An 18086-nucleotide genomic window follows, 5' to 3' on the forward strand; every position below is an offset into this window, starting at 1 on the left:
TGCCCCTTTAAACTCTCCCTGCAGCATTAATTCCACCTCTGTTAGACCCATCACTTCTTTCTGACCCAAAGCATGAGGCTCTTTATATTGGGTCATTTGACTAAGGTGAGGTACCTGAGCATCGGAGCACCTGATGGTGGAAAACCCACATCAAAAGCCTGTCGATGGAGTGAACTTCATTAGGCTTCTCTGGGCTTGAAGCTTTAATGGGAGGCACGGTCCCTGCCCGCGGCAGGAGGGAGACGTAGGGCTGCGGGGCCAGGGAGGCACTGGAAGGCTTCAGGGGACGTGGTTTTCCCCAGGTAAATCAAAACGTGAGGAATTGGGCACCTCTCATGTGAGTGTGATACGTGTCTGTATTAAATGGGAGAAGGTTTTTTATCTGCGCCTCATTGTTCCATGAGAAAATGCATTTTGAAGACATCTAGTATGCTGTGGAGTGATTTTTGGTGCGTTTTAAATCTCAGCTAGCAAGATTTTCAAAGGAATTTCATAAAGCCATTTGTGTGTTTATTGTACACTGAGCCCATGCCTGTAGTATCATGCTCTTTTTTCTAGCTGGTTAAGAAGCAAGTTATTTGCTTTTGGCTGAGGGAATTTCTGGGAGTATTACAAAGGATTTTTTAAAAATAAAAACTTTCCAAGTGGATATTATTCCATTATTTTTCCTCAAGTGTAAACAGTTACATTTGGAATAATACAATAAGCTTTAATTTCCTAATTTTTATCCGTCACAAAGTTTTGTGTGTTCCAAAAAAACTATTTCCAGACATTGTTAGCTTAGATTAGTTATTCATTAGTAGCCAAAGATTTATTTTTTCAAAATTGGCAATAATAAGTTTTCATCTTTTCCAGTAAGCTGCTTTCACATGCAGCATTGAACAAGCACTTTCTTCCTCTTCGACAAACACTGTAAAAAACTTGCACATTTTCTGCAAAGGATACTCTGGGATATTAGAAAAATATAACGCTTCCTTTTTTTTTTTCTCCATGATAAAGAGTAATTGGTTTTGGCCAGCAATAAGTACAGCTTAGCAACTGTGTTTAGGGCAAGATTTTTAAAAGAGCGTAACCACCAGTGTTTTCCATTGAAGCATGTAAGTAAATGTCCTGATTTTCAGAAGTACTCGGCAGTCAAGAGCTCCTTTGGGAGTCAGGTCTCCCACAGTGTACCGTGGTATTCCTCACGGGGAAACCGAGCATCGAACGCTTCTTTGAAAATCCGTCTACTTCTTTTAAGGGTCTAACTACAACTTGAGCAGTTCTGAAAATTCAGCCCCAGTGGTACTAATCACTTCAGAAAATCTGGCCCTTAGTCAGACAGAGCTAGCTTCAAAGGGTGAAAACTCCACTGGGCTTAGCTTCAGCTGTAAAATTTAATCATGGAGATGGTTTTCCCACACTCTTTCATTTGTTTCTGGGTAAATTCGATATGGGATATAAATGAGGGTTCGTGCCTGTTGCAATGGAGAAAATGTGGTAGGTGATCCCAAATTTTCAGACCCTGAGGTAGATGAGGCTGAAGTTTTCATTTAAATCTAGGTTCTGCGTCTCTAGATGCTTGAGTTGATTCAATTTCATGTTATATTAATTGACTGTAAGGCTCTAAAGAATGCTAAGTATATTTGATGACTTTCTATAATAATAAGCCAGTTAATTTAAGTTAGGTTAATAACTACTGTGACTTTAACATCTTGTGAATTACAAGTTTCATTTTGTTTTGTCTTTAAACTAAGGTAAATCTCATAATTTTAAAAGTTTTAATTCAGTTCTCTATTCTCATGAAAAGCTGATCCTTTCATCGCTATTCTGCATCAGCAAATTAAGGTTAGAGGTTTGTTTTGATCCTGGAGTTATCCATGTCTTTCCATTACTGTGCATGCTTGGGGAACCTCTCTGCTACTCAGAGAGGTATACAAGCTGCATCTGGCTCTAACAGAAATCTTGCTTCTGGATCCCAGATGACTGACTGGGGATTTAGGTCACCAAACCTACTAGAGAATACAGGAATAATCTTGTTCCCTTTCTTGTTCTGGCAAAAATTATTTTCCTTATGTATCCTACTTTATGCTGAAGCAGAAGATTTCATTTTTTTGTGGTTAGCATTGCAAATGATGCATTAATGTTTTTTCCTTTAAGAAGCAGAAGATGAGGTGAATTTACCAAGAAGCCTAAAGCTGTTATGTAGAGCCCCAGTGATGCAAATTGCTTCACTTGGTCATAACCCTGCAAAGCCTTGCTGTAGCTGTGCCTACCCAGGACCTGCAAACATGAAACAACCTGTATGGTAGGCACTTATATGAGCAAAGAGTAAAAGGGCCTTCCACCAGTTTTAGCTTTAGTTTTTGTTCTTGCAAGCGATTGTATGCCTTGAGAAAAGATTAGGAGAAAAAAACCCTGCTGCTTCTACTTCATGGGGTCCCCTTGAATCACTTTCTTTTTGATTCTTTGAATTCGTCCATAGCAGAGCCCTATGGTTGTGTGGGCCGTTGAGCAGGCAGAGTGCAGGCAAGAAACAAACTGGTGAAGACTTTAAATTCCACAGCATTTCCATGCAGAGCAGCACAGAAATCCGTGGTGCTTACTGTTACCTGTTGGGTCTAACACCAACCAGGAGAGTTTCCTGCAGTGTAAGATTCTCCTGTGGGATTTTAAACCCCTCCCAGAGTTAGGTTAATAGATCTTCTTACCTTGCTGTGGCTCAGAAGAATTGTGATCGGTTCCCAGCAGCTTTTCCCTGTGAGGACAGATGCTGGAGTTTGGGTGTTTATGGAAGCTTAGGACTTGAGCAGAGGCAGAAGAGGAGGGAAGGCTCAGGTGCTGTGTCAATGCAGTGCCATGGTGCAGAACATGCCCTGTCATACCCCAGGGTTTCCCTCCTCTGAGAAAGAAAGTGTCGTGTACTTGGGGGGTTTTTGTTGCTTGGTTTGGGTTTCATTAGTTCTGGTTAATTTTTTTGAAGGAGATACTTGCTTATGATTGTTTTACTTGTTGAAGTTTGTTGCAAAAGACTTTGTGTGCTGAGAGATTTTTTTATCTGAATATTTATTGTCCAAAGCTTTCTGAAATTTTAGCAGAGACTAACAGAGCTTCTGTGGTTTTGAAGAGTTTATTCTAGGCACAGGAGGAGAGAAAAACCAAAATGGTACAGTCCTGCTTTCAATTATAAGTAAAAATAAGGTATAAAAAGTATCCTAGGCATGCTTTAGCGGTTCTGCTATGCAATTTCCACTAATATTAGTATCAAAAGATCACAAAAGAAAAAGCTCTTTCATTTACGGCCATCGCCTGTATATGCTTTCAGTGTTTCACAAGAAAACCTGTCCATTAGACTTTAAATGGTGCTTGTCACTGGTCTCATTTTAAAACAGTGTTGCTGGTAGCTTTTGCAGTTCTTTATCTCATGTCTTACTAATTCTCTATCTAAAGATTCTCCTCATCTTCCAGGTTTATGTTGTAGTTGTCAACTTGGTGATTTTTACTATGTGCTATTTCTTTTTTTTTTCCTCACGGTTAGGTTTTAAGAAAAAAGAAAAAAAAAACCTATGTTTTATTATTTCCATTATGATAGCAGTGGAGCTTGGTGACATCTAAGGATCAGGAAGCAAAAATGACATGGGAAGTTATGCTCAGAAGCACGCTGTAGCGATGGATTGAAATTCAGTTCTATCTGACACAGAGCAGGCAGCGGTGCCTTGAACAACTGGCAGGCAATTCTTCTTCATTCCCTGCAATAACAGGAAAGTTATTAAGCAGCTTAAACCTGATATCACAGTTAATACCTAGGAAAAGACAAAAATGTTTCAAATAAAAAGAGCCAGTTAAACATCATGTGCCCTCCTTTCCCCCAATATTAACTTTGAGCTGTGTCCCAAAAGCTCCAGCTAGTAATTAGATTCTCCTGCAGAAATGGAAGCTTTGACTTAAAAATGCCACAAGTGGTATGTGGTGCTTGGGGCATGTTCTCCTGTAACCTGCTGCTGATTTCAAAGGCAAGACTGATGAGCAGTTCCTTCAGGTGACTAGGCAGCTCAGGCTGCTGGGAAAAAGCAGGATAGATTGAATAAACTAATCTTCATTAGTAGCACTCAGCAAGAGAAACAAGGGCTTAGAGAGAAGGGACCAGGAGACAAGTGAAATGGAATTCAAGACTTTTATTTTATTAGCTGCATAGAGCTCCGTTCTTTTTACAATAAATGAGCTAATTAGAAGTTGGGTACATGCAGTGGGAGAATAAGGAAGAGTCAAAGAGCTGAGATTTCACTTCAGTGTTGATTTCATGTAATCTAAATATAATCTTAGTATTCTGACTAATTTAAATACTCGATTGCACTTAGCTTGGTAAAACGGTTAGGACTTCACTGTACTGAATGTGGTCCAACTGCAACAGTCTATTTGTTAGTCTCAAAAAAGTTCCGTGATGATTTAGCTGGAAAAAAGTACCAGAAACTAGTTTGTGTCGCTACGTGAGCCTTTTACGTGGTTCAGTATTTGCAGTTATGAGTAGCTTCGGCGATGTGTGCTGTGGCCATGTTTTGCTGCCATTGCTGGCTTGAGGAAACTTCTGGGGGATGGCAACTAAGTGTTGCAGTCCCTGGTTTCAGCAGGGAGGGTGTCCCTGCATCTCTGCGCTTCCGCATCCCTAGCTAGTGTAATGGCCCTGTGGGCGATGACCAGCCAGCACAGAGACATCACCTGTGGTTTTCTTCTGTCCTGATCCAAAGACAGACCCAAGATCAGGCTCACCCGAGTGGGCCTGGAGCTATTTCTGCTTCTGATCACTTTGGTAGCCGGTGTCTGTGGGACAAGATCCAGCATGATGCACATTGCAGTTCTTCCATGGAAAAAGCAACATATACACCCATTAACCATTGAGTTGCTTAGGAGCAGGCAGTAATTCATCCTTATACTGAGGTATTCTGCGGATATTGCAACTTCTAGTCTTCCACAGCCGTTTTCTGGGGGACAGACATATTTGCATACTTCCTAATTCCCTGCTTATTCCAAAAATAGATCTATATTTTATATTACTTGCACACAACTTAATTTGAACTTTTATTTTGCTTACATAGTAATGAAATCAGTTTACATAATAATTTTCTTGTTCCCTTGACAATCCTTATTGCCTAGACATGCTGGGTTTTGTTACCTTACATGAACCATTAATTGGAATCTGATGTTCTTGGCAGGAGTACAGTCACAAATGACAGTGTCATACATCTGTGCTTACTGTGGGGGAAGTGTCTCAATTTTAAAATGTGAGCAGAACCTCCAAATAAAATCAGTCTTAGAAAACAATTTTGGATATAGTCTGTTGTTGCAATATACAGGAAAATAAACAGTTCTTTGAAAAGTAATTTTCCCAGAATATCACTGGGAGTCTCTTTTTAGATGCCTAGGTGTTAATATTTTCTAGATTATTCTCTACACTTTTTTGAGGCAAATGACCAGCTTATGCTTTACAGTTGTACAGCACTGAGTGCGACAGGGTCCTGCTCCATGGCCGGGCCTCCAGGGTATAATGGTAATAGAAACAGATATCCACATAGCTGCTGCACCAGTTTTAACGTTTTTTACTCTTCATTTCATCTAACTACAAAACAACATCATGGTTATTGTTGAAAACAAGGCGTTAGTTGTTTAGCTGCAGAATATAGGGAAGTTCCCTCCTCGCAAAGAAGAAAATCCGTTAATGGCAGAAGATGCATACCAATGAATGACAGTGCAAGGCTTTGCTCCCAACAGGGTTTGACTTGGTGGAAAATGGTGACGTCCTTGTTGCAGACCTGTCACCTTCTGTTTGGGGGGTGGTAGTGTTTCAGTCATTAAAAAAATCCTCAGTTTGTTCTAGTTTTCATAAACTGAAGCACACTGATGGCTGAGAACTGTCAGCTCCTAGACGTGATGGCCGTGGTGGCTATTGAGACGGTCACGAGTGCCCAGAGATCAGATGTCATTTGGGATGCTGAAGCCATCATTTGATGTACATTTTAATCCAGTGCTGTTCTCAAAAGAAGGAATTTTTTCATCTCCCCCGCTTGGTCATCTTCCCCTCTCTGCTTGTTCCCTGTCCCAGCTCATGTTGTTCTTCAGCCTTGCAGCAAGTTGGACTGGGACTGTCCTCCGCTTAGGGTATGCATGGCCACGTACATGCGGTAGCCAGAACCTGTCTCTCTCTTCATCCATTTCACGCATCTCTTCGTAAACACCTTGCTAGCCTCCATTAAAAGGGAGCATAGGGCTTCCTCCCTGCATGTCCACCCACTGGTGTCCTGCTTGCTGTCTTTGAAAAGCTGAGCGGTGTTACCCTTTCTCTGAAGGCCCGTTAGAGATGCTTTCATGGAAGAGATACAGCTGCTGCCACTTACACAGTGACTTCAGTGCCTGCGAAATCCAAAGATCTGGAGGTGAAACCAAGAGCCGACACAACCTAGACTTGAGACAGGATGGGGGGAATATCAAAAACTGTGTGTGAATTCCTTCTAGAGAACTTAAAATTTTACTTTGGGGGGAGCAGAGTATTCAGGTGCCCACTCTGCATTGCTGACAGCCAGGGGAGCCTGTGCTGCTGAAGGAGGTTTCCAAACGTGAATACCTGGGTCTTGCTGCTGGTCTGTAGTTGTGTTATTACCTTCTTGGAGGAAGTACTAAAAGCAGAATCAGACTGCAGGCAATCCACAGAAGATGTCTACACATTGCCTTAACAGCTGTACAGAGGTATCTGAAGTGGGCATTGAGGCTTGATTGTCACACCTGGTGGTAAACCTCATTTGTTTTAAGAAAAGGCAAAAAAATGCAGATGCCGTGTCAGGGCTGCCTTCAGAGGGTGTTTGCCATTGTTTTCCTCGCTGCGCATTCATCTTTCTAGCATCTGTCTTGGATTGACTGCCTCGGAAAAGGCATTTTCAAGTAGAATTGAAGAGAAGTGTACTTAAAAGCCAAATATGGGTTGTTTGTTGTAAAGCAGCCGATAGATAGTTGGCAAGACACCAAAAGGTCCAGACACTAATCTAATTGTTTACAGCTCATGGAGAGATTAATCCACAAGATTGGATGCCCTCATTTCCTTTACGCATTACAATGAATATGTGAGATGCCAAACCCCATGGGGCAGCAGCAGAAAGAAAAATGGCTCCATTTCAGTGCAGTTATTGTTTCAAGTTTAGAAATATATTGATTCTCTTTGGGTTTTGATAAGAATATAAATGCAAAGTGCCTTGCTTACCATCAGAGTATTCTTGTTTCCTAGCCTCAGTAAAACAAAATTGTCCTTTCTTATTTTAGTGTACTATAATGCTCTGCAAAATTCAGATCAAACATAGGAAATAAAATGTATCAAAGACACAGTGAAAATGGTCAGGATACACTTGCTGGCTTGCGAGGGCAAGCAAATGCTCCGCATTTCTGAAAAATGGGCAAACCTACCCACTGATGTCCAGGCTGGTGAGCTCTGAAAATCTTGACTGCTCTAAGATGCCATGCATTGGAACAGAAGCTCTGCAAAGGGAAAAAATCAACCCCAGTATTGCCTGGGTGACCGGTGAGAATAAAACAAACACTGCTGAGTGGCTGTTGCAAGCAGGATTTCTGTGAAACAGGCTTTCTCTGAACTGAAAGTGGAGCTCAGGAGCAAACAGTACTGTGGGGCTATATACACTTTGAAGAGCGAATGATTCAACGAGACGAAAACGTGGCTAATCTGCAGGGTATGCTCCTGCCTCCCTCTGCCCCCCTGCATTGATCTGGCAGAAACACGGGAGCACAGCCATGCCGGGACGTGCAGCCCCGGCTGCCAGGCACCGGGGGTAGCACTGGGCAGCGCGCTTTGTCCTGGAGAAAGGGGATGTTTCATCCTCGTGATACCAGTCACACACTGCTAGTGATCCTGAAAGGAGTCGCTCCTTTTGCTGGCGAGGAAAATTACAGTGACTTTGGCCAGAAGCAGGATTTGGGAATGCTACCTGGAGACCAGATAATAACACCTTGGTCTTGCAGACCTGTTAACCTCTGACTGACTGGCTGAAGTGGAAAAGTGTTCATGAGCAAAGTGTGTGTGTGTGTTTGCCAGCTAGTGGGCCTGTGAGCTGTTTACTGGTCATCACAATATTTTGTTGATGAAATTTTGCTACAGTTGCAAAGAATTTTCAAAAAGCTAAGGGGATTGAGATATATTTATTCCGATGTTGCAATACCTGGCACATTTGGGGGAAGAAAATTAATATCCTGAACTAGTCTTTGCAGTGTTTCTAATTCCTTGACTAAGCACGTCCTCATATATCATTTCACTTTACCAGCTTTTGGGAGGAAGAGAATGTTTTGCTAGTCAGGACTTGTTTTGACTTAGTTTTTAATAATATCAGTCAGCACCGTGTTGCCTGAAAGTCTGAATCTGACAAAAGTTTAGTTTTAAATGGGCTGCTTTTATGAGGTCATGTGTAGACTCATTGCTCCTGAATCAAGATCATAAATGTGTAATTTTAATAACATTCTGTGAAAATAAGCATTTGCGTATCCTTGGAGAAATTGTTCTCTGCTGCATAGTTCAGCTATTTCAGCCATGACGTGGAGGGGGCATTTCAAGATTTGCACGTCGCTTAAAATTTTGTACTTTGCAAGGGAGGGTATAGAAAGAAATAGTGCAAGTAAGTATTTTTTCTCTGTAGTGCAGTACTTCTCCCAATGTAGAGAGTGACAGTATCAAGCATATCCAAAGCCAGGATTTCTGTGGTGCAAAAACCAGTTTGGGTGTTGAGTGGAAAGCTGGTCATTGATGTACATGAAAGTTAAGTGAGGGACTGATGAGAGAAAGGTAACTGTACAGCACGGTTTCAGTCCTCTACTTCCCAACTAGTTTTTGTATTTGGGGTCTCTTATGGAGCAGTCGGCGTAGGAGGGTCTTGATAAAAGGTCACCATGGATTGCCTTTCTGTCTGTCAGAACCAGTGTTTCTTCCGCAGGGAGTGGAGCGCATTGACCTGCCAGGGCTCAGGAGCCTGCGCACCGCCCGCAGCCTGGAGCAGGGCATGGTGCTGACTATCGAGCCAGGCATCTACTTCATCGACCACCTCTTGGACCAAGCCCTCCGTGATCCTGCGCAGTCCTGTTTCATCAACAATGATGTCCTGCAGCGCTTTAGAGGATTTGGTGGGGTGAGTAATTCTTAACCGGATGGTTTTCTGAAATTGGTTTTCTGTTTGTTTGCCTTTACTCTGTACTTGAGAAGAAATCTTTTGGAAGTTGTAATGTATTGCACATAGGGCAGTTCCTGAAGCAGCACCTTGGGCCATTTGACCCTGCAGACAAACTTGGGGGGGGGGGGGGGGGGTGTTATTTTTAAATGCAGTTTTATACTTGTGAGATCTGATTAACGATAGACCCATATTTTTCTGTTGATTGAAATACCTTCTGCCAGCACTGTCCAGTGACTTGCCAGGTAGGTGTTCTGTCCAATGTGTGAAACATGTACGTTATGAAATACGAGACTAAGGTCCATGTTCCAGAGTTAGCTTCCTTGACAGCAGCACAGTCTGGTGCTCCCTCCCAGGGCAGAAGAGCCTGATGCTGTTTTTAAGTCAGGGAGGCAGTAGAGAAAAACAGCAATATTGCTCTTACTGGACCATTACCAGAATGGCGCAAAATGCGTGAATGTAAAGCCTTCCCTTTTCCAAGGGAATGGCCGATGGTCTTCACGAGCACCCGTGCTCAAGGTATTGCACTGCAGGCTTGGGCAGCAGCGTGCGCGCAGGAAGGTTGGCTGGCTCGGGAGGTAGCCGTGATCTGGGCGATCATTCCCATGTAGGCAGCTGCTGTGCGAGTCAGAGGGGCCTCGTTTCTCCATGCTCTCCAGGGCACATTTCCCATTCAAAGCCACCGCCCTCACAGAGCGTTTAGCAGTTGCAGTGGCTTCCAGTGGGTTTTCATTTTAGCAGGGCAAGCATTTGAAGGGTGCCGCATTGTTCTCCGAGCTTCCGTATTCATGCACGGAGAAGATAGAGCAGGCAGCTGCAATGCCCCATCCTCCTCATGGCTTTTCTGCTAAGTCTCAACAAAGCTAACAATCACTGGCAACAGCGGTGATTTTCTGGTATGAAAAGTCACTCGTTAGGAATTGTCTGCTGCTCCCATTGACTAATTTATCACTGTACACCAGCCATGAGAGGGTAATTACTGTAACGCTTTTGGTCTGAGCTGGCTTTGAACCACCAGCCCCGACAGAAAAGCTGTGTGTGCCATCGCCAGTCGCGTGAACCAGCCGGGCTCCTGGGCAGCCGCCCGTGGAGGCTCCCCATATGATGTGTGTGCAGCCTTATCAAGAGACGTGGGACTTCACCCTCGCTGGTATTTAATTCACTGCTGAGGTTTGGGATGTTACCTGTCTCTGTGTTGTTTCTTTATCAAGACTTGCCAGCCAGCCAACTGAGATACTGGTGAACAAAAGGCAGCTAACTCTGTATTTTCTAACTGTGAGCACATTATATATGGCACCACACGCTGAAGCATATTTTGAAGGAACACTGTAATGCGCTTGTGTAGCTTGACACTGCAACAAAAACAGGTTTAACTGTCTTGTAAACACTCTGTGGGAGTTTTTCGGCAGTTGCCTTGATTCCTAGTGACCTTCCTCTGGAAATGCTCAGCAAAGCCCACGTTTTTCCATGACTTGCTGTGAATGCGCACTCCAGCTCTGCAGCTTGAGGCGTGCATGTGGCTCACCTGCTGCCTGTGTTGGCATGGAATAGGAGTGACAGCACAGGATCTCTACCTTGGTAATAAGTTGCTGGATCAGGCACTTTTGTTCCAGAGATTTCAAGCAAAGTCTAACTTTCTCCCCTGTTTTTTGCTTAGCTTCCTGTAATGATGACTTGTAAGGAGAGCTAGCCAACAAACTTTGCTAAAAGGGGGAGCTGCCCAAAAACGATTGAGCAAAAATCTAGATCTCTGATCCCCCTGTGAACAATACATTTTACTTAGAGAGAAAAAAATAGTAATACACACATACCCTGAGCCAGATGTTGTCACTTGATTTTGTCCAGGAGAAGAATGGAAATAAAATGTGAGACTGAAGTACATCCGAATATTTCTGAATTCTACACAAAAGCTGAATTATAATGCAATCAAAATTAATTTTTCCATCTTTACAATTCTGACTTATTCTGCATAAATAGAAGATGCAAATTGTGCTGTGTAGCGTGCTTAGTTATCTACATGCTGGTTCATTCTAGTTTATCCAGAATGAGTAAGTATTTCTCTCAAAAGCATGTCAGAAAACTTTCTCTCCACATGATTAAAAAAGATCTTGTGAAGCCTAGTGCTGTTACTGACAAATACTAATAGTACAGGGGTTAGTATTGGTGTCAGTTCTAGCTAAAGACCTCACCACAGCCTATCCAATCTTCCTTTAAGTTTAAAAGAAAAATACATTCTACAAAAGGAAATAAGTAGTCCATTTCCCTCTGCAGAGCTCAGCACTAATTAAAATGTTCTTAATTCGGTTTAGTTTAATTCACTTCAAAAATGAACTTACGTTAACCAAAGTAATTCTGAGTAAGACTGTCCACACAGGGGATTTGTGGATTTTAATGAATTGACCTTGAATTCATGTCTTTTCTGGGCTTTGGATAATTTTCTTGACTGTGACAAGTCTCTGCATTGAGAAGAGAAGCTCTTTTGCCGTGCCAAAAAGGGCAAGACTGTAGCCATTTATTGTAATTCATGCTGCCTGGTATTAGCCATAAAGAGATTGTAAAAGCTGCAAGAGCAGGAAAGAATGAGAGACCACAGGAGGTTTTCCTTCGCCCGCTCTGCATTGCTGCCAGTGTGCTGGGCGTGTGCTGCCGGCACCGGCACCGCTCCCGCGCACACTCGGAATAGGTCCGTTGGCAGCCCAGCCTTCCTATGTCCCTGTCTGTAACACAGACACCCGGCCTTCGTGGCTGTGACTGCTGCTCAGGGACCTCGTAATTTGGGCGTTTACCAAACAAGAGCTGTTCTGGGTCACATATGGATCCCTCTGGAGGGAGGCAAGAAGTTTTGCTAGGGCATCTGCTTCCGAGAGCACCGGCTGCCCTGTCTGAAGCCCTAAACTCTTTACTTGATAGCCATTGAGATCAATCCTTCACAAGCTTCCTCGGCCAATTTCGGGAAGTCGGTCACGTGTACTTCAGTTCTCCATCTGCAAAACTAAGGTCCAATTTACTGAGGTCATAAATTCTGTGGGGCAAGGGCTGCCGTCGGGCACTGGCACAGTGCCCGTCACAGGGCACCTCTGCTCTGCCTGGACTCTACCCGCGCCACTCTCATAAATAAACATAGATGTGCAAATAGAGGTATGTGTATATGGCTGTATATATTGCTCAGGAAAAGCAGGCGATTCCTCAGGGAAGGGGAAATACCGACTCCAAATGCTGCCCTTTAGGGTTTGACATTTCCATTCTTCATAAGCTGATTACTGATTCATGCAGTTCATATGATGTTTTCTCAAAGACCCAGTAAAACTGTTCCATCTTTTTTTGGCCTTAAATATCCAGTCTCTTTTCAGTCTTTATTTTTCCCTAGGATTTGTAGAACTAGCTCTAGACTTAATATGTTAAAACTCATTTGCAGATTTTTCTCATTTAAAAGTTAAATAGATTTACAAAGCCCAGGACCTTGCAGATCCGCTAATACTACAATATTTTTCAAAACAATAGTACTTCCCTTACTCAGGAACAAATGTTAAATGAAATAAAAAGCAGGATATTTAATTGCTTCTACCTTTGGTTCACAGAGCCATGCAGTTGTCTCTGTCCTGATTTTTATTTTTCAGAAGGTTGAGCTCTGTTTCTGAGTTTATGGTGAATGTGTGTTGTGGAATGAAATAGTTTACTAGGCAATAAACATTATGCTCATCTGCTTTTTAATATTTCATATTATGCAGCAGTAATAATGCTACACAGCATTTTTTGAAAAGTTTTCCTAGAAAAGCAGTTGTCATAATGAAATATATAGCTTTCTTTAAAGTTCTTGTAAGAAAAGTGATAGTTGTAGGCAACCCAAAACCAGCAACTAGTTGCTTATAAACCTTCTTTAACCCTTTTCTCTTAAGTTGTCTAATTAACATAATTAGGTTAAGGTAAGAGCAGTTGTTTCTAACCTGTATTTAGCTTATAGTTTATTGCTTCTTTCTGAGCCTGGATGAAGGGACTGCGTGCCTGAAGCTTCTTTTTCCAGCCGTATCAGTTGATCTAATAAAATACGTGATCTCACCCTACTAATCTTGATCCTCTTTTATAAAATATTTATATGTGGACCTTTAAAATAAAGCGTGCCTTACATGAGGACTTGCTTGTGAATAAGAAGAGGAAAGACTGGCAGCATGGGCAGAGAAAGAGTCATTGTGTAGCACAGAGCCTATTAGCCTTGACAGAAGACAGCTTGGCGTTGCTAACAGGAAAGTGCTTTCCCCAACCCTGCAAAGTACCTGCCTATCCCTGGGTTTGATGTAAGGGCAGCTCTATTTCCTAACCAGTTTCCCTGAAATACAGAAGTCTAACCCTGCTCGTGGTAAGTTTGCTCTGTTAAGAATTATTGGTGAGTCGAAACAAGTCCCCTTGGCTACATGCATCTGCCTCTGTAGGATACCAGCTATAAAAAGAGACACATGGATCCTTCAGCCGGACAGAAGCACATGTGCTCATTTACTTTGTGGGGTAGCATGTGTGGCCCACGTCCTGTCATCATTTCCCAGGCAAGTCTCGCGCTCTAAATCTTGCAGTGATAGTATTGCTGCTTTCCGCAGCCATAATGAAACAAATGCTCGATAGATTAAAAAAAAAAAAAGGACACATGTCACCAGTGGTATTTTTTAATCACATCTGGGATCTGTCATCATGCAAATCTGGACTATTTAATTGGCAAAAATTGTTTCTTGATTCTCAAAACCCTTTTATATATATCATCATCCAAAAGAAATGAATGAGCGCTACAACCCTCTTCCCTTGGAAGATAACACAGGAGGCTCTGGGGAGCATGACTGTATTAGTAAGTCAGGACAAAGTGCGAGGCTGTATATATAGCTGACAGCAGCCCTGGTATTTAACTCCTATGCTGTCCTTGGCTGTGCCCGCACAGCCCTGCTTTGGGACAGAGTTGGGTCCACTGAGTCGAGCGACTTGATGGTCTGTTGCTGACATTAGGCAGTTGTGCAGTCAGGTCTATCTAGACAGATCATGCCACTACCCTTGATAAGAAAAAGGTATTTTAGGGACAGTCCTGGCATTCCTGGCCACCTCACCTTTGCAGGAGTGCTTTTTGAAGGGTGTCATTTCACACCAAAAAAGCAAAGCCTCCCCTGGAGTGTTTGCAGAGCATGCTGAAAGCTGCTGGTACAACAAACCTCACACCTCAGTTTGCTGTTCCTTTAAGCCGTGTTCGATTCCAAACCACTCCGTAGCCCTGAAACAAGCAGCACTGTTGAACAAAGAGCCTGCAAACAGGGACAGCTCTGAGAGCAAGTTTCATAACCACTGTCCCCTGCTGGGAAAGGCAGTCCCAAGCCAGTGAGCCTTGCCAGGCAGATCCAGCATCTTTTGTCCATTTGGATACAAGACAAGACCAAATGCCGGGCTCTCCTGTAGGGAAGGTTTTGCAGGTCCTCTGAAGCTGCTTCTTGCTGCTGCTGAGTTTAAGCTCAGGGTGAAGCATGGAGTGTGTGAGGAAAAGAGCAAATGCAAAAATTTCCTCCCCCTTGAGAACCTGTGTTCCTCTGCACTTGTGTTGCTTTTAGGCAAAGGAAAAATGTGCACTGAGAGTGAGAAGTCTGTCTTCTCTGTTATGGCAAGCACCCATTTCAGGTGAGATTCATCCAGGCAAGAGAAATGGTTAGATCCTGCAGAAAGAGCTGGAGCTTTCCCAGGATGATGGTTGAGGCCCCATGGGAGCGGTGGGTCTGTGCGCCTCCAGCTACATCCCAAAGACCATTTGGAGTTGCTGATGGTGAGCAGGCTGGTGCAACAGTGCTGGCTCTCCTGATTGTCACAGCAATCCACAGCTGTGGATTGATTATGTGATCTAACATTTCTCCTATACGATGAGTTGCTGTGTGTGGCACTCCAAACTGATGGGTTTCCCCATCTTTCCCCATTTGGTAACTCTGAGTTCCCCAGCTTAGGTGGCTCCAGCACCCCCATGTGCTCTCCTTATTGAGGGTGTCTCGCTTCTCACCTCCACCAGGATCTCCCTTCCTGGACTCCTTAGCCAGCCCCACCTCTCTTTGTCCATTTTTTGTCAACCCTGTCTTGCCTCACTCTATCTTCCTTTCCCTGGTTCCTTTCATCACTCTAGCTCCATTTTCCAGCTCCTTCCCCATCCTGATTTTTTCTTGTGGCCTAGATAGGGTACAGCATTGACAGACACCTTGTCCCACTTGTTCTTCCCCCTCCCTCTTTGGTTTTCATCTGCTCTGCTTCTAAGTCAGTCTGTCCTCTGAAAGAGTGCCGGAGGTATTGGTGAAGGCATGAAACACTGAAGTGGAAAACACCAACAATTTTTTTTTTTTTTTTTTTTTTTTTTGCTAATCTTAGCAGTTAAGCAGCTGAATTGTGACTGATATTTCTCTGTAGCAGATACACTGGGGAATTTCTGCTCAAGCAGGTGAAGGTTTGTGAAGCCGGTGGTGCTCAGGAAGAGGCTCTCTCCGTAGGCAGTCAGCTCTAGGTTTGGCTGGCCTGCCCTCTGCTCTTGGACTTACTTTTGCACTAACATTTTTATTTTCCACATCAGTGCTGTGCCCAGCTCCATTTACACTGGTGTGCTTGCCAACATGATCCTTTGGCTTTTACCACGTCACCAGATCTGTCCCCTGGATTCTGGCACTTTTGGAGGGCTCGCCTGGTACCAGCAGGTTTTTGGCAGGGGCTGGTCCACCCAGGCAGGCTGTGCCCAGGCCCGCGACCCCACAGGACAGATGCTGGGGGCTGCTGCAAGGCAGAGGGCACAATTCACCTTTAGATGCAATGCGACCGTCTTGCTGAATCCTTGGGTTCCTTTTTGCTCAGCTGGCTAAATTCAAAGCAATGAATCAAAAAACCCACCCTGTTAAAATCTGTTCAAGTGTACAGAGTCATTCAATGTGTTGCCGATTTCCTCTTCTGCAGCAAGGCACCAGCCTTTCAGGCACACGGAGTGTAAAGAGCCTCAGGGCTTTCAAATTTACAGCTGTCCAAATCAAATGTGTGAACTCAGTGGAGTTTGTTTATTTAATTCTGCTTTATAATACACTTAACTTGATACCAAGTAAAAGAAATAATCTGGCAAAGACATCATTAAACAGTTTAATAAGGACTGGATGACTCATTTTGTTTGAACAAATGGATTATTTTGCAATCAGAAGTACAAATGTTAACCAGCTTTATTTTTAGTTGAAAATGTCAAGAGGTCAGAAACAATTAAAGCAACTGTAAGGTGGGAGTCCCCAGAGTTTGTGTTCTCTTGGATTTTACACCTTACTAAAATTGCTTTTATTGCAGCTTAGCGACTTGCTAACATTTTTCTGATAAGATAACGGGAAATGACTGTGTAGGCATATTTACTGGTAAGAAGAGATTAGAGTCAAACAGAAATGGAGCATACTTTTCATTTTAACAGAACAAGAGCTGGAAAACAGAGCTTTTTCCTTGCATGATTTGAAAGGTAGTGATTGTATTTTAAAAGGAACGTCTGACCTGCTTAGGACTTTCCTACCAGCTCAAAATTCAATGTTTTGAATATCAACTACAAGCTATTTCACGTAGCAGTTCCTTCTTTGAATGTTTATTGTATTTAGAGAAAAGAGAATGTGATGTTTAAGTGCAAAGAGCAGCTAACTGCAGCTCAGCAACAGGACCGCTTCAAGAACCAGCACTTTGGGCGTCAGGAGGCACTGCTGTTGAACCTCTCCGTAGCAAGCCATGCGCTAGCAAGGCTGGAGGCAAATTCAGGGGAAGATGTTCCTTTTGCTGCTCCTGATGTCAGGAGGTTGAGATTTATTGGCCCCATGTAAGGACACGGCATGAGCTCACCGATGCAGCATCTCGCTCAGCCTGTCCCTAGTGCACCCGAGGTAGCAGAGGCAGCACCCGAGTCACCTGCGGGGCCACCACCTCCTGCGGGGCTGCTCTGCCGGGTGTCACCATGGAGCTTGTGTGATCCCAGGAGGGTGGCAGGGTCCGGTGGCCCAGGGGGGATTGGACCCTACACAGCTCTGCGCCACGGCGCTGATGGCGATGGGCAGTTCTGGTGCTTGCGGGATGTTGCTCTGCCTGGTGTTGATCAGCACCACGGACTGAAACACGCCCTGTGCTCTCGCTGCTGTCACTGCCTGATGTGCTTCTCATCCCCAGCTGGAATACCTTAGTAACCACGTGTTCTCTGTAACAGGTCCGGATCGAGGACGACATCGCAGTGACAGCCAGTGGAATGGAGCTGCTAACGTGCGTCCCGCGTACTGTTGAAGAAATAGAGGCTTTCATGGCAGAAGGCCAAAGCGGTGCCAAGTCATTTGACTGCCTCTCCAGCCAAAAGCAGTAAACTTCAGGATGATACTTACTGTCTCACACTAATCAGTCATCGTTCTGATTTAATGCTGCAGCATATAAAATAAAATGCATCCAATTCTTAATAGCAAGAGAGGCAGGCAGGCTATTAACTGGAATGATTCATTCATTAAAAATGAAGGTAGAAGACTTCAGCACTTGATATCCAGGTAACTCAAATGCTGTTGCTTGCAATCAGCAGTTTACGTTACCATGTGCCACTTGAGTAACCCTGCTGCATTATCAGTGGGGCTTACACTTCTGTCAAATCTCAACTCAGACATATCTTGCAATTAAATCTGAATTTTGATGATTGGCACTCTCTAAAATACCAAACGGATTATCTGAATGCTGTCAGCAATTGTAACAATCTAAGTCCTTTTTTAAACTTCATCACAAGTACTGCACAAAACATAGAAGAAAAATCAGGTGTTCTCGGTGGACATAATGACACTTATATTTTTCTTACGGATCTTATTTCAGTGTCAATGGAGTAAGCAGAATCAAATTTTTATTAAAATTCATCCCTGGCATCAC

The 18086-nt window shown here is 43.5% G+C and overlaps 1 protein-coding gene across 5 annotated transcripts in view; it reads left to right on the forward strand.

The window, feature by feature from the left end:
• Window positions 1-18086, forward strand: part of PEPD (peptidase D) — a 177981-nt gene extending 159895 nt beyond the window's left edge. For all 5 annotated transcript variants that reach the window (XM_069793476.1, XM_069793473.1, XM_069793475.1 and 2 more), the window contains 2 exons: window positions 8958-9149; window positions 17395-18086. In XM_069793476.1, the coding sequence (XP_069649577.1) occupies window positions 8958-9149; window positions 17395-17544 (342 nt within the window). In that variant the 3' untranslated portion in view covers window positions 17545-18086. The remainder of the gene's footprint in view (window positions 1-8957; window positions 9150-17394) is intronic.

The sequence above is a fragment of the Haliaeetus albicilla genome, chromosome 10 (assembly GCF_947461875.1).
Source record: "Haliaeetus albicilla chromosome 10, bHalAlb1.1, whole genome shotgun sequence".
Taxonomy (NCBI): domain Eukaryota; kingdom Metazoa; phylum Chordata; class Aves; order Accipitriformes; family Accipitridae; genus Haliaeetus; species Haliaeetus albicilla.